The sequence below is a fragment of the Chroicocephalus ridibundus genome, chromosome 4 (assembly GCF_963924245.1).
Source record: "Chroicocephalus ridibundus chromosome 4, bChrRid1.1, whole genome shotgun sequence".
NCBI lineage: Eukaryota > Metazoa > Chordata > Aves > Charadriiformes > Laridae > Chroicocephalus > Chroicocephalus ridibundus.
Genome location: NC_086287.1, coordinates 31,743,307 through 31,759,073, shown reverse-complemented (window position 1 = coordinate 31,759,073; position 15,767 = coordinate 31,743,307). Strand labels below are relative to the sequence as shown.

At 39.5% G+C, this 15,767-nt stretch overlaps 1 protein-coding gene across 2 annotated transcripts in view; it reads left to right on the top strand.

Moving 5' to 3' along the window:
- The first annotated feature begins 24 nt into the window (after positions 1–24).
- The window catches only part of LOC134515347 (signal recognition particle subunit SRP54), a 38,273-nt gene continuing 22,530 nt past the window's right edge, over positions 25–15,767 (top strand). The window contains exons 1-15 of one of the 2 annotated variants that reach the window (XM_063334216.1): positions 25–293; positions 4,461–4,569; positions 6,014–6,105; positions 6,640–6,724; positions 7,256–7,360; positions 8,605–8,671; positions 8,762–8,819; positions 9,702–9,852; positions 10,740–10,888; positions 12,283–12,383; positions 12,515–12,601; positions 13,021–13,094; positions 14,084–14,192; positions 14,978–15,148; positions 15,531–15,626. In XM_063334216.1, the coding sequence (XP_063190286.1) occupies positions 4,492–4,569; positions 6,014–6,105; positions 6,640–6,724; positions 7,256–7,360; positions 8,605–8,671; positions 8,762–8,819; positions 9,702–9,852; positions 10,740–10,888; positions 12,283–12,383; positions 12,515–12,601; positions 13,021–13,094; positions 14,084–14,192; positions 14,978–15,148; positions 15,531–15,626 (1,423 nt within the window). In that variant the 5' untranslated portion in view covers positions 25–293; positions 4,461–4,491. The remainder of the gene's footprint in view (positions 294–4,460; positions 4,570–6,013; positions 6,106–6,639; positions 6,725–7,255; positions 7,361–8,604; positions 8,672–8,761; positions 8,820–9,701; positions 9,853–10,739; positions 10,889–12,282; positions 12,384–12,514; positions 12,602–13,020; positions 13,095–14,083; positions 14,193–14,977; positions 15,149–15,530; positions 15,627–15,767) is intronic. The other variant, XM_063334214.1, reaches the window with a different exon arrangement.

Sequence of the window (15,767 nt, the reverse complement as noted above, 5' to 3'; positions counted from 1 at the left end):
CGCCCCTTAAGCTGGGGCGGGGGCAGTTCCTGGCGGCGCGGCGCGGCGCGGCGTGGCTCGGCCGGGCCGTTTTACCGCCCGGTGCCACCTTAAGGAGACAGCAGGCGTGCGCGCGTGCCCCGGTAGCGGAAGTGGTCTGCGGGGCGAGGGCGAGTGGTGACGTTTCTCTGGTCGGTGGGCAGCGGTGGCCGGTGGTGTCTGGACGTTGCTGGCGGCGGCTGCGGAGCGACGGGTGGCCTGGCCTTGCCTCGCCTGGGCTGGGGTCCGCCCACAGGCCCCGCTCCGCGCTCCCGGTGAGTGCTCGGGCCGCCGCCGCCACTGAGGTGAAGCGGGACCGGCGGCGGTTTCTCGGGGTGAGGCGGGGTCCCTCCGCCCTGCCGCGGCGGGGAGGACGGGCAGCGGGCCCTGTCGGCTCTGGGGAAGGGGCGGCGGACCTGCGCGGCGCCTCCGCTCTGCCGAACAGCTGCTTGGCTGCGCCGCCCCGAGGGAGCGGAGCTCTGGCTCCCGGGCGAGCCCGGCTGTGCGCTGTCGCTCGCCCAGCCCGGCGCCTGGCCGTTGGCTGTGGCCAGCTGGGGGTGAGGCAGGGGCCGGGCACGTACACAAGGCTGCGCCTTCATCGTTTTTTGCTTTTGCCTTGAAATGGAGGGTGCCAGGCCATAAGGAGGATGACTGGTCCCTGCTGCGGCCCTGGGGCTGCCTTCCTCTCCCTCTGTCAGATAATTTTAGAAGGTGTAAACTCGTAAGCTGGGGTTGAGTGTCGCTGCAGTAGCTGAAGCTGTTTCCACCAGTGAATCAGCCTTTTATTTTCCGTTATAGTATTACATTTCCAGCGAATCTTAATCCGTGTATGTATGTATTTAGTACGTATATGTACTTTATTGTACAGATTTTAAGTAAGTATCCCTTTTGCTTGTTATCTCTTGAGTGGCTGTTATCTTCTAAAACAGCTGCTTAAACAACTGTTATCTGTGAAAGCTGTTATCTTATATAATTCTGTGCATTGAAGAGTACTGCTAGTTTAGACAGACATATTTTGGTTAGAGGTTTATACCAGATGGAACACAGTCTGTCTCTTCAGAGTTGTTTCACTGCCTTTGTGCTATTGCTTCATAAAACCCCCGCTACTTCTGCTGCCCCTTTATTCCTGAAATGCCTGCTCTTTAGCAGCAAGTGAAGAGGTCGTGGGACTCTCCAGTAGAACGATGACTGGGAGCTCAGCGCGGAGGTGGCCCGGCTGCTGCTGAAGCTCATGGCCTTGCTCAGCACAAGGCCTGCTCGATACAGCCTGGCTTGTTTACTGTGGGGCCCTGCCAGATTTAAATCTGTTCAGTGCGCTTGTGGAGTGCTGCATCAAAGCTAGAAAGCTCTTCCAGAACTACAGATGCTCTGAACAGAGCGTGTGTGCATTCTGCAGTGCAGTCGCTGCTAATGCCCTTCTGGCTACCTGCCAACATAAGCTGGCTACCTGCGGAGACAGCTTTTGTGTCTTTTTGTCTGTAGTGTGGCTCACAACTTGGAAGGACTGTACATAAAAAGTTATATTAATTTCTGTACTTGGCATCTACTAGTAATTCTGATGGCTTATAAATCCTTGAAGTGTGCTAGAGAAAGCATTTGATATTAAAATGCTTAAAACTCATTCCCTTAGCATTATTCTTGTTGTAAGGCTGTTGGAAGAACCTTTTGGAGTTCTGCAGTGGAAACATTTGTTTATTAGGACGTAATTAACTTTTTGTACTTGGAGATCTGCAGAACTCTGGAAACTAATTTTAAATATTGAGTTATCATCTGGCTGTTGTATGTCGGTCATCCTATCAAACTTCTTATCTCTTATATCCAAGTGTTCTACATAAGTTTTGTCGATGGCTGCAGTTTCAGCAGCTCAAAGTTTACTGAGATGCAGCTCTATTTTTAAAGCTATTGTCCTGGCTTGAGGTAAAACAGAACCAACTTTCTGTTCAGTAATTTTATTTTCTTAGCTAGGCCTCTTCTAACTCTCTGAAATTAACAGCCTGTTGTGGCTGAAAGGGTTTGTTCAGAGTGATAAGACAGTTTGTGCCAAGGAATGGCACGCAGAGAGGCTCTTGCTTATACTTATTGCTATAACAACCAAGGTCAGCTAATTTTGTTATTTGCCCCATTGGAGGGTTGGAAGCTGAAAAGCGTAGAGGGGTCCCACCTGTGGGGAGGAGCAGACAAGACAGGTGACCCAAAACTGACCAACAGGGTATTCCATCCCATCTGCCCCATGCTCAGTATAAAAGCTGAGGGATCAAAGGGTCAGCTCTCTTCCTTCAGTGGCCAACGTCCGAGGAGGACCCTGTCTGTTCATCTGCCTTTGATCCCAATCCGTGTGTTCCTGACTCCAACTCTGGACCTCAGTTCCCACGCGTCGCTGAGTCCAGCCTGGGACTTCCCCAGTGCCTGCCAGTGACATCATCCTGGGAGCTTAATACAGTTTTGTATATACCGTATCTATTTTCATTATTTTCCTTTTTATTTTATTCTTAATATTTTATTAAAGTAGTTTAGTTTCTTCTAAACTCGTAAATCTCTTTATCTCTCCTCCTCCTCTCCATGCACGAGAGGCTGGGGGGGAGCATCTGTTGCCGGCCATTGGCCAATTTGGCCAAAACCACAATGGCTATCTTGTTGCATTATTGTGATTTTCATGGGAAATGAACTTCAAAAACATTTTGAACGTCTGTTTTGCCGACACCCTTTGGTAGATTGTATTGATGATAATGCTTTTTCAGAATTATTCTGCAAGAACATGACTTGTGTGCCCCATAAGGGAAACTTGAAGTTTTTCCATGTCAGATGTCATGTAGAAGTCCTCTTCCAGCAAAGTAAGAAAATGGACATCCATATCTGTTAGTGTACAAATATAGCTGCAAATATTTTACAGGCAGGGTTCCTTAGGAAGCATAGACTAATTTTTTTTATTAAATATCGAGATGGCATGGTAACGTGTGTCACTTTGGAATTGCCTGTACATACAATGTACATTAAATGTAAAATGCATAAATGTATTTCTTTGCATCATTTGCCATACCTGAGGCCTGTACTTAGACTGAATTTATTTGTCCTACATCTTTTGAAATTTCTGGAGACTTTATTCTGTGTTGTGGCCTCAGTATCGGAGCGGTTGGCCTGACAGTTGTTTTTTGGTTTTGTTTTAACTTGCCGACTTCGTGACAGTCTTAACTCTCAATTAGGCAAAGCTGTCAGGAGGTTGGCTTACATGGGTGACTTGTTTTATCTACTTTGGAGTATATCGTTGCAAGCCTTGTATTTTGGGGCCTGTGCCAAATATATATAATGAGATTCTTTCTATCTTACCTGGGTTTGAGCCCTCTCTCTAAAATGAAATAAGAATGTAGCTAATGATGTATTCTTCATTTTCCTAAATGGACCAGCCTTTCTTGTCTGTTTTCTTCTCTACTCATTTGAGGGGGGAAAGGAGGGAAAGTCCCGCAAACTTTGAAAACTCTCAGCTGCTTTGGTTAAAGAGGCTCTCATTTTTGGGAAGTTTGCTTCAGTTCTGAAAGGAGGAACTCAAATGTGAGATTCTGAATTCAGATACTGGCAAGGGGGTTGTTTCAATTGGGTATGAGAAAACAACGGTGAAATTGGAAGTTAATCAAGAAGTATCTGAAGTGCACCACTTCAGCAGTAACTATGTTGTTGCAGCTTTTTTGCTCTTTAGACAAATTTTGGTTTGCCCTTTTTCAGAATTTTAGGTTGCTCTTTCTGCCATATATCGTCATTAATATCTTGCCACCTTGTATAGGAGGTGGAATGGTTTAGCGTGTTGACTGGACTATGCGTACCCTTCAGTTTGTGAAGGGTACACATAGTACCCTTATATAGAGGGTTCAAAAAAAGCTGTTCAAATATTCAAAAATAAAGCTGTTCAAAAATACGATGTGATTTTTGTTTATTAAAATGCAGGTATGTTTGTAGGGTTACTGAAATGGGAAATTCAGTTTGATTTAGTGTAAGGTAGGTAAAATAGAATCAATAAATAATGTTCAATTTTGCTAGCAATATATTTGGCTTCTGATTGTATTGTCTTTGCAGGATGCAGGGCTTCTAGACTATTCTGCTTGATTTTTTTCTGTCATGTAGCATGTTGCTGATGAGAAGATAAAAAGCAGTTAGCATTCTTTCTGGAAGTCTGTCTGGGCTGTTTTTTCATGGTGAACTCAATGCACAAATATTCCAGACAGTGAAATGCTTCATAATTGCAGTGTGGTACCTCTATTTTTAAATAGGCCATCAGGATAGCCTAAAATTAACTTCAGGCCAATATTTCCTAAAAATAACTCTAAAAAAGTAAAACTGGTGCGCTTTTTGGAATGCAGAGCTAATTTCTTAACCCAAAAGATACTGGAGTAATGAATTTGCAACAGCATAGCTTCAGCTAGTTTTAAATTTAATTTTTAATTGTTTTCCAGATTCTTCTGAGTTGTACTTGAAGCCGCCAAAATGGTTCTAGCAGATCTTGGAAGAAAAATAACTTCAGCATTACGCTCACTGAGCAATGCTACGATTATCAATGAAGAGGTATGTAGTATGCATATGTGATGGCACTAACATTTAGAAAGCAAGGTTCTGAGAAAAGTTCTCAAAGGCTGATGAGAAGCATGAAGTAGGTTGGTGTTATTTCAAGGCTCTTTTCTTCCTTCAAATAAAATTTCTAGCTAGACGTTTTAACCCCCGATAGTACTGCCAAAACTTAGAACCCGATTTAGATGCGTATAATCACCTCAGGCACAGTGGGCCCTATGGTCAAAGGGTACTTGAGCCTGGTGGCTGTACTTACAAAGATTAGCGCTCTCGGGAGGTGATGCTGGAGGAGACAATATGTGCGTAAGTTTAGGTGGAACGTAGGCTGTGAGACTATGTAGAATGCTCTGATTTGTGTGTGTGTGTGTGTGCAGCTGTGCTATGGAGATGTGTATTAGGCTGCTAGAAGCTGAAGCATGGAAGGACAAATAGCTTTCAATGTAAACTTTGCTGTCTGAAATGTGAGGATTATATTGTATTTGCTGCCTTTATAGTGTAGCCAATACAGTGTGTGGTTCTGGAAGCTGTTTGACTTGGTATAGTCCCTTTTTTTTGTAATTAAGAGTTTGAAACTATAAATAAGTGTTTGCTGCTACATGGACTGAAAAGCAAGATGGAAAACTAACTGATGTGATCATTTAGAAGTGCCTCTGAGTAAATAAATTGCTAGAAACTCTTTTCAGGTAGTCAGATGGGTGGCTTAAAGTAACTAAAAGGTAGGCTTATCGAGAGTGGTAGGGTTGGAACTTCTGCACAGGGGAAAGGTGTTAACATATCTTCATCTGGGAGACAACAAATCCTTAACTGAATCAAATATAGCCCCATTTTTTTTTTCAGCAGTAGAAACTTTTATCCTGCAAGAGCTCAAGCTGTGAAAATGAGGCCATTTATGCAGGTGTTACTTTTCAAAAAAATCTTAAACTACTAAACTGGGTTCCTAACTGAGCACCTGTTTGCCTAAAAGGCATACCCCAGAGCAGCAGTCCAGTTTCTGCTAGAATGCAGATAGCAGTGTACCCATCTTGCATTTAAGGGATGCTTTTATTTACAGAGATTGCGTTGTGTTGAGAGATTCTTTTTTGGCTTTCTGTTACAGCTGTCTCTAAGGAGTACCTGTAGAGAAGTTTAGGAAGCCTTGCTACCATATGAGCTGCTGTTGTCCTTAATGCAATAGGAAGTGTTCTGTGCTACTTTGTTATAATGTGCCTATTACAAATTGAGGACCCTTCTTTTCCAGTATTACCCTTTCAAATTTAAATTGCATTTACATAGGAACAAATGCATAGACCTTTTTTTTGTGGCAGTTAATATAATGATAGGACTGCAAACATTTAATTTCTGAAAGTCTTTGTTATATCATAAATACACTTTTACATTCTTATTTTGAACTAATGCTGGCCTACTGTGTATTGTAAAACCATTTTTCTTTTATACTCCAAAGGTTTTAAATGCTATGTTAAAAGAAGTATGTACAGCATTACTGGAAGCTGATGTTAATATTAAACTTGTGAAGCAACTCAGAGAAAATGTCAAGTAAGTGAAATAATCCAAAAGCATTTAATTTCTAATGTTTGTAAAAGTTGTAATTTGAGGTTACAGAAGAATAATAACTTCTAACTTTATGTGGATGTCTAGCCAGTTCCATCAAAAGAATCTTCATCAAGTTTAGCCAGCTATTGCTGTTAGAGTCTTGTTTGAAAAAACTGTTGCTGTCATCAGTTGAGTGGCATAATAAACAAGTTCTTTGTTACTTCCTGGACAGCTCATCTTCACATGGTCTGTACTGGATATAAATAGATGTGTGTATATGACCAGTACTGTTACCTTGGCTATTTTCAGATGTGTAATTAAAGTAGATGCAAGTCTGAAAGATGCAAGTGTTTTAGAAACCTGGTTTTGTCCTGCATACAGAAGTAATATCTCCAGTCCATGTCTCTTCTTAAATATGTCCTATCTGAAAACTCAAGGCAGATCAAAGTGCTGTTCCAATTGCAAAGACTTCATTTATTACTAGGTTAAAGGGATGCTTTAAGTTATGCTAGTGTTTCATGGTTTTCCTAAACCCAGGTCTGCAATTGACCTTGAAGAAATGGCATCTGGCCTTAACAAAAGAAAAATGATTCAGCATGCTGTCTTTAAGGAACTTGTTAAGGTAGGAATTAAAAATTCTCTATTATGTCACTTTTCTTGTACAACCTGGGCTGTGGAAGCAGTACAGTAGCAAGCCAAGCTTTAAGGTTATTGTGTGGTACCTGCAGCTATGTTTTCTGTTGTAAGGCTTGTACCTTGTACTCATTCGAGAAGTCTTCTGTACTGTAGGAGTCTCACCAGAAGATGTCCATCTTGAGCAGTGATGGTGGGGTGGAGGTGACGTTTCTGTGTTGGGTGTTACACTTGTGCCATATATACAGACCACCCTGACTTTGGTGCTTGCTGTTAGAAATAAATTAACAGTTACTGTTACAGAATTATTATACATAACACTAGATACTGTAGATATCTTGCATGGGCTGTTGCTGTTCACTGTAAATCAGCAACCATCTAAGACAAATTAAGACTAGAATATGCAAAAATTGATTTGTCCTATTGAATATGAAACCAGGCATCTAGCATAACTGTGACACTGACTGTTCTGTGCTTCTGAAATTCAGTTCTGCAACATATATTTTGCTTTATTTTTTAGCTTGTAGATCCTGGAGTCAAAGCATGGACACCTACCAAAGGAAAACAGAATATTATAATGTTTGTTGGTTTGCAAGGAAGTGGTAAAACAACGACCTGTTCAAAGGTAACTTGCACTGAATCTGTTTGTGTGTTTTGGTGTGGTTTTTTTTCTTGGTGGGGGGTGGTCATTGGACTCCTTTGGTAAGATTTGCTTGTGATCTGTGCTATTTCTATCAGTAGGAAAGTACTAACTGATTACAACGTAGAGGTATTTTTGCAGAGGGGTTTCTGAGATGCATGTCCAAAGTAATGTTCCTTTGTGTGAATTTATGGCTTATAGGACTTTCTTCAAGATTTTTTTTTAAACTAAACTCTTGATGAGACAATACTATATATGGATAACAAAGCTGCTTTCTATTCCTTGCTTTCTGGGTTTAAGACTAGTACTGTGAATGGAACCTATCTCATTCTATTGCCTGTTTAGGGGAACCAGTGGAAGTTGGCCTCTGTGTTAGATATCTCAGTTAAGTATGAGCGGGTGGTGTGAAACCTCTTCCAGACTCAAATTGATTGAGGAAATTTGGATTTGTATTTTTAAGGCTAAAAAAGAATGCTCTGAATCAACGCTTAGCCTATTTATGATGATTGTTGGGAGGAAAAATTAACCTATGGAAAAAGACTGATGCACCTTTGCTGCTTTTTTTTAATCATCTGCTTCTGAGATTCACACATAGGCTATACCAAATATCACTGCTCAGATTTCATAAGATTTTCCTCATGCTTCTGTGGGCAAACTATATTTTGGAAGTTTGTCTGTGGTCAGTCAAATGTTCTGTGAGTGTACATTGTACCAGTGAAGCTGTTACAAGAAATTAATGATGCCATCCATGGCTTTAAAGCATGTCCTTACAATGGAAATCTCTTTGTTTCTCTGGAAGTACAGAAACAATGAGCTGTACAAGTTATAGTCATTACAGTACTTAATATTGAAGTACTTGCTGCTTTGGGTAGTTTCTAAACGCTAGTCCTATCTGCAGTATTGATAGTGAGCAGTATCTGGGAGTTAATGAAACGGGAACTGGAATTCTTAGTAGTCATTCCTAGCTCAGGAAACTGAAATCATAAGCAGAGTCAAGCAGCTGTTTTCATCTCACCATTAATAATTATTTGTATAACATGCTCTTCTAAGTAGCAGAGATGCTAACATTTGATACTTGTACAGTGTTACTAAGTGGTCTCAGTTATAGGAAGTCTGGCTTGACTTTGTGTCCTCTGCGTGTCCCTCAGTGACTTATAAGCTGTTACACAGGTGTCATGCTTTCCAGTGGGATTTTGGTCTAACTACTTGTTCTCAATTTCTTTTCACAGTTAGCATACTTCTATCAGAGGAAAGGTTGGAAGACGTGTTTAATATGTGCAGATACATACAGAGCAGGTAATACAGTCTTTAATTACATGGTTCTTTAGCTGTAATAATTACAGAAATATTTTTTTTAATAGTCCCTTGACTATACCTGTCTTACAGGTGCTTTTGACCAGTTAAAGCAGAATGCCACAAAAGCAAGAATTCCCTTTTATGGAAGGTAAGCATCTTTCAGAATAAGTTTGGAGAATGATCAACTCCAGTGTTCCTTATTGAACGTCTCGCACTAAGCCTCATTCAGTGTTGCCTAATTACTTAAATTTTATTATAATATTTGCTCTGACCAGATGAAGATTCCGCTTAGTTCAGTATACAGTCTGCCAGTAGTAGCAGGTAGAGGGATAGTGTAAGAAGAGATTCGGCATCCAGGGGTAATTCCCTAGAATGTTCTCTCAGTGTATAGCAGTTTATAGGCCTTTACCAGACACATTCAGATTTTCAGGAAGTATCTTTAGAGATGGAAGGATACAGATATCACTGCTGGATAGGTCCAGCAGAGGACCTCAAATAGGCCCCCCTAATACTCGTCATAGTATCCATTACTCACTTCTTGCATAAATGACTTGGAAGTTCCTTCAAGAGGATCAGAAGCAAGATCAGGCCTTCTGCTTTGTCTGGGGAACGGCCCACTGGAAACTGGGGCGGCACTTTTCCTGGAGGGAAATATAAAGCAGGAAACAATTTTCCCCTAAGTTTCACTGGAGGTGTACTGTCTAGGTGCTTGGTTAAATCTTACTTCAGAGAAGGGTTCATAGAACTTAGTGCAGCCTTCAGCAGGTGAGACAGACAGTCCTTTGTGCTTCAGTTCACTGAATAGTAAGGGCAAATGGCTTAGGCAGGCATATTATAATCAATTTTTGCTTGACATAAGAGGAAGTTCCTCTTGAAATCCAGATAGGTCTACAGTCAAGTGGTGAAAGTTTGAATTAGTTTCCTTGTGAACAAAGAATTGTGTATCTATATATATGTAGATACACAATTATCTATTTTTTATATATATATCTATATATATGTAGATATAGATATTTCTCTTTGTGATCAGTTATACAGAAATGGATCCTGTCATTATTGCCTCAGAAGGTGTTGAGAAATTCAAGAATGAAAACTTTGAAATAATCATTGTTGATACAAGTGGACGTCACAAACAGGAAGACTCTTTGTTTGAAGAGATGTTACAAGTTGCTAATGCCATAGTGAGTAGTTTCAAGAAATACAATAACTTCTGTTACAGTAATTTGATTACAATTCATTTATGTTTATCTCCTAATGCTCTCTGTGGATTTTGCTCCTCTGGAACACTTCCACTCCTAGATTATATTGGAAATTACAAATGGATATGAATATCAAGGGCTGGATGGACAGTGCTTGGTAGTTCTGTGTCAGTTTTAATTCTTATAAGTGTAATTCAAGGATGCTTGTACAAAATTAGGCTATTGCTCCTGTTCTAACTTTTCCTTTTCAGGATCTTTGCATTGAGAAACTAGATAAAAGAACCAGTCTGGTCTGGTTTCTTGTAGCTATGTGTACAAAATTTTCTGTGATTGTCATGAATAATTGCCCTGAAACAGAGTAGATGAATGGATAACTTTGAACAGTTTTGATATGGAAATGAAGGTGGTGTTTCTTTTATGGGTTTAAAAAGTCCGGCCACTTGTTTGATTCTGTGGTCTTGCATGACAACATGACGCTTCCCACACAACTCCTGCTAATGGCTAACTTGTTTTCAGAGGAATGGATGTCTTAAAGTTCTTAATGTAAAATTACCAAATTGCTTGTAGATACTAATTAGCTTATTGGCTCAGTTACTGGCTAGCGTCATTCAAAACATAAGTAATAACTGTAGACTTCTTAAATTTTAGTATTTGGGGTTGTAGATAAGTCTTTCACATAGCAATAGAGCATCAGAGTTTTCAAATGGTCTGTAAGCAATACTGTTCATGAAACAGTTGCCCTTTTGCTTCAAACTTCTTACAGCCCTTACATACTGTTACTGCAGTAAGTTCTGCTACTGAACATAATGCATGAACACTGTTTAAGAAAGCACACAAAATAGCAATTTTCTATCTCTCATTTCTCCTAGCAACCCGATAACATTGTTTATGTGATGGATGCTTCCATTGGCCAAGCTTGTGAAGCTCAAGCTAAAGCTTTCAAAGACAAAGTAGATGTAGCTTCTGTTATTGTAACTAAGCTTGATGGACATGCAAAAGGAGGCGGAGCTCTTAGTGCGTAAGTACTGTGACACAGTAGTAGTGTCCAACATCTGGCAATGCGTGGACAACCATGGAATGTGTTAGTGTCTCACGGAAACCTGTGCCCTGAAAGCGTCACTGTCGCACTGCACGGAACCTGAGATTTAAGTCAGTGACAGTTATGCTCTTACCCTGCTTCTGGTGGATAGGATCACCCATGGATATTTAATGGCAGTAAGAGTCGGATAATATGGTGTACTTCCAATACAGAAGTGTATATTGTTACATGTCAGACTTCTGTCTTCTGAAAACAGCATCAAGCAATTATGTTTATTGCATCTTGCACATCAGTTTTTACCAAAAATATAGATTTGGACTTAATAGATATGGTTTACTTGAAAAGTGTTGCTGCTTTTCTAATGCCCAAGACTTTTTTTGAAAAGGGGAAAAACCTCTAGCTAGTCATATCTAATGGCTCTAAAACTGTGATGGAAATTAAACTTCTGGATTGCCAGTGTCCAGCAATTTGGTAAAAAATTAGTCTGTAGTCATACTTTCCCAAATCCCATTCTTCTTGGACTTCCCATGTGCAGTATCATGACTCTTCTTTTGACTAGAAAATGTTACACTTTATCTTCAGCCTTATATGATGGCACGTTGCGGTTAATCTCCATCTGCGTTTCAGTGATACAGCTCGTATGGAGCTGAGGTGGTTTGTCAAAAAGTTAACTGACAGTGTTCTGAATCATTGTCTGACTTTGATCTTAAGTGTCAGAGTTCTTAAACTGCCATATGTATTTTGCTGTTATTTATAGCATAGTGATGGAAAACTAAACTTAAGAGCAAAATGAAAATGCCGAAAGCTTGTTCCATTTGTTATGCGCTTGTACGCGTTAAGTCTGCCGTGTTTATTCTATACTTTCTGTAGACTGGACTCTGAGTTCATCTAAAAGCTACTGATTGATTGATCAATTAATTGGTGAAAATGTTCTGATTTCTCTTATATCGAAGCTTTTTTCCTGTGTTGAAAATGAGATTGCTCTCTGTAATAGTAGTTGAAAAATTAATCAACATCTGTCTCATCTGACCTCCCAATATTAGGATAAAATGGAGATGACTTATTTTTCTCTTTTTCCTCTCAAGTTTCTTAAACTCAGCAATGAAAATAAGCAACTTCTATTTCTGTTGGTGATTTTTCAAAGCACAGGCTTTATTTTACAAAGTGCTAATTAGAGAAGCATCTTGTGAGCTACTCCCAGCTACCCATCCTAAATGCTGCATGTTTTTGCATAGATAATTTGAGAAGTAGGAAAGATACTTCAGAAAGGATGTGCTGCATTGGTGATACCTAGCTGGTTATGTTGATTGATAGGTGCTACAAAAGATGGGTAGTTTTTGAGAGGCCATTTAATAAAATATATTTTATTGCAGAGTTGCTGCAACAAAGAGTCCTATTATTTTTATTGGAACTGGCGAACACATAGATGACTTTGAACCCTTTAAAACGCAGCCTTTCATCAGCAAACTTCTTGGTATGTACTGTGTACAACTGTACTTAAAAGACGCTTTGAATTGGATAATAGAAGGTCAAAGTGTAATTTTTTTTTTTTTTGTGCTAACCTCAGAGCTGGGTTGTTGTGTTTGTTTTTTTTTTTTTTTCCAGGTATGGGTGATATTGAAGGATTGATAGATAAAGTAAACGAGTTAAAGTTGGATGATAATGAAGCACTCATAGAAAAGCTGAAACATGGTAAGGTATTCCCATGGCCTAAGTAGCAGGTGTATTACCATGATATATCATGGCAGGTTCTCTCAGAGATGTAGACCACTGAGTTAATTTGTGTTATATTTAAATGCAAGTAACTTGTTTCACGTGCATAGTGAAGAATGGTTATTCTTTCTCTAATAAATGTGTCAGGCAAGTAAATTGAGTTATGTTTTTCAAGTGATAAGTCTGTCAGACTATAACCGTCTAGAAGTGCAGAATAACTAGCTTAATTCTTGTGTGTCATCTAAAATGGTTTAGCCATGTTAATAGTGAAGAGGTTTATCTACTTATCTATGCAGTATAGTATTTACCTTGTAAATATAAAGAATAATTGAGAAAGGACTGTAAGACCAAAATGCTAGTGTGACTTTTGCTAATCTTATTTTTTTGTTGTACTGCAGGTCAATTCACGTTAAGAGATATGTACGAACAATTCCAAAACATCATGAAAATGGGACCATTCAGTCAGATCTTGGTAAGTTATCCCAAAAAAATCATTTTATTGTATCAGATTTTCATTTATATTTGACAAACTTCTGCTGTAAACTTAAACTTCATTGAAACTGGGTGTTAGAGTCTGTGCTTTATGTTTTTTGAACAAGTGAAATGATTTGCCTACTACAATACACAACTACTGAACTAAAACTTTGTTGTGGTTTTGGCCAGATTGGCCAATCAGAATAACAGACGACCCCCCCCACCCCCACCCCCCCCAGCTCAAAGAGAGGAGAGGAAGAGATAAAGAGATTTATGAGTTTAGAAAAAGAACTAATGAAAATAATAATAAATAAGGAAATAATTAAAAAAGTATACAATGTATACAAAACCGTATCCAGCTCTTAGGATGACAATTGCATCACCAGCAGGCACAGGGAAAGTCCCAGACTGGAGTCAGTGACAGACAGGAGCTGAATTCTGGATCTGGAGTCAGGAATGCTTGGATTCAGATTAAAGGCAGATGAACAGACAGGGTCCTCTTCTGACATCGGCCATTGAAGAAAGAGACTTGACCTTTTGATCCCTTAGCTTTTTATACTAAGCATGGTGCATATGGGATGGAATACCCTGTTGGTCAGTTTTGGGTCACCTGTCCTGTCCGCTCCTCCCTGCAGGTGTGACCCCTCTATGCTTTTTTGCTTCTGACCCTCCAATGGGGCAAATAACAAAATTAGCTGACCTTGGTTGTTATAGCAATAAGTATAAGCAAGAGCTTCTCTGCATACCATTCTTTGGTATAATCAGGTCTTATCACTCTGAGAGTGAACAGTTTCTAAACAATATGCTGTTAATTTCAGAGTTTAGTCAGTTAGAAGAGGCCTAGCTAAAAAGTAACACCACAAACCAGAAAATTGGTTCTGTTTTACCTTAAAACAGGACAAACTTGCTGTCCATATTTCTGGCTGCTTAGAATAGGCAAACCTAACTTTAATTGACACAGCTTTTGTTTTCCACTTTTTAAACAAGGGTATGATCCCTGGTTTTGGAACAGACTTCATGAGTAAAGGCAATGAGCAGGAATCGATGGCAAGGCTAAAGAAACTGATGACTATAATGGACAGTATGAATGACCAAGGTAAAACAAACTTCGCTCACTGTTTATCTCCATTGTTGAACAAGCTTATTTACAGAGATCTTTTTGGAAACAAGTTGGACATAAGGCAGCATCTGCAGTGTTAGAAAGTGATAAGGAGCATTTATCGCTCTTAGAAAGGGCAAAGAGTACATGTGTGTCTCAAACTTTCTGAATAAGTCTAAAAATTTAGAGAGATACTTTGGCAATTGCTTGTTGCTGCTCTGTCTTGTGTAGAATAGGTGTGGTTTTTGAAGCATTCTATTGTAAATTAATGTATTTTTATTTTTCATACTGTAACTGCGCTTCTTAAATTATTAACACTATACTTGCAAATTAAAAAGCTGCATTCATCTTTAATCTGTCAGTGCTGTCTTTCTTCCTACCCACTCTCAAATTTACTGGGGGACATAGCCTGGTCTCTGGAATTCACCGTGTGTTGTTTCTAATCCACTCATAACTCTTGCAGGAGAAGTATGCTCTTACCCTTGTGCTAAACCCATTAATATGGCATAAGACCAAGTATGTTGAGAGCATAATTTATTTGGGTGACTTTTTCTGTTGTGGTGATTAACATATGAACATAACAGCTTTTTAGTACTACTCCCTAGAACATTGTATTTCAATTATTTATGTAAAATTCTGCGTTGTCACTTCTAAAAGTAGGTTTTTATTCTCTGGCTCAAAACTAAATTCTCAACAATCAAGAGAATAAGTTTGCTACCAGCTGTAACAGATTTTAATGTCAGTAACTGAATGGATTTTTCTTTCCCACACTGTAATTGCAGAACTTGACAGTACAGATGGTGCCAAAGTTTTCAGCAAGCAGCCAGGAAGAATCCAAAGAGTAGCAAGAGGTTCAGGTGTTTCTACCAGAGATGTTCAGGAGCTTTTGACCCAATACACTAAGTTTGCACAGATGGTGAAAAAGATGGGAGGCATCAAAGGCCTTTTCAAAGGTAATAAAAAATGCCAAAACCACATTTATTAACTCAGTGGGAAGGTCACTTGATGTGTGAACACAGAGGAAATATGAAAATGTTGATTAGGTGTTGGGAGAGGAGGCAGTGAGTTGTAGCTCACTCCTTTTCATGATGTTTGAAAGCTCTTTCCCGTGACTGGTAAGAGCATAGACTTCGTTGTTACTACAGGACTGACACTGTTATGTGGGGCGCAGGACTGTTGATTGTTAAAATACTTTTAAGTGGTTGATGTAGTAACTTTTGATCATAGACTTGAATGGATTTGAATCTAGAATTAGGAGGTAAAATTCTGATGCATTTCATTTTTAGCCCCATATGTTAATCCACGTTCTTATGATTGCTTCTTTCTTTTTTTAAGGTGGTGATATGTCAAAGAATGTAAACCCATCTCAGCTGGCCAAACTGAACCAACAGATGGCAAAGATGATGGATCCAAGAGTTCTTCATCATATGGGTATGTGTTGGCTTTTTACAGCTTCAAGAGAGGGCTAGCAATTAACGGTGGAGCATTTGAAATATAGAAGTGGGGAAGGTGATGTGAGAATGTGTGTGTATATATCAGTATTAAACATTTCTAGGTTTTCTAACAAAAATC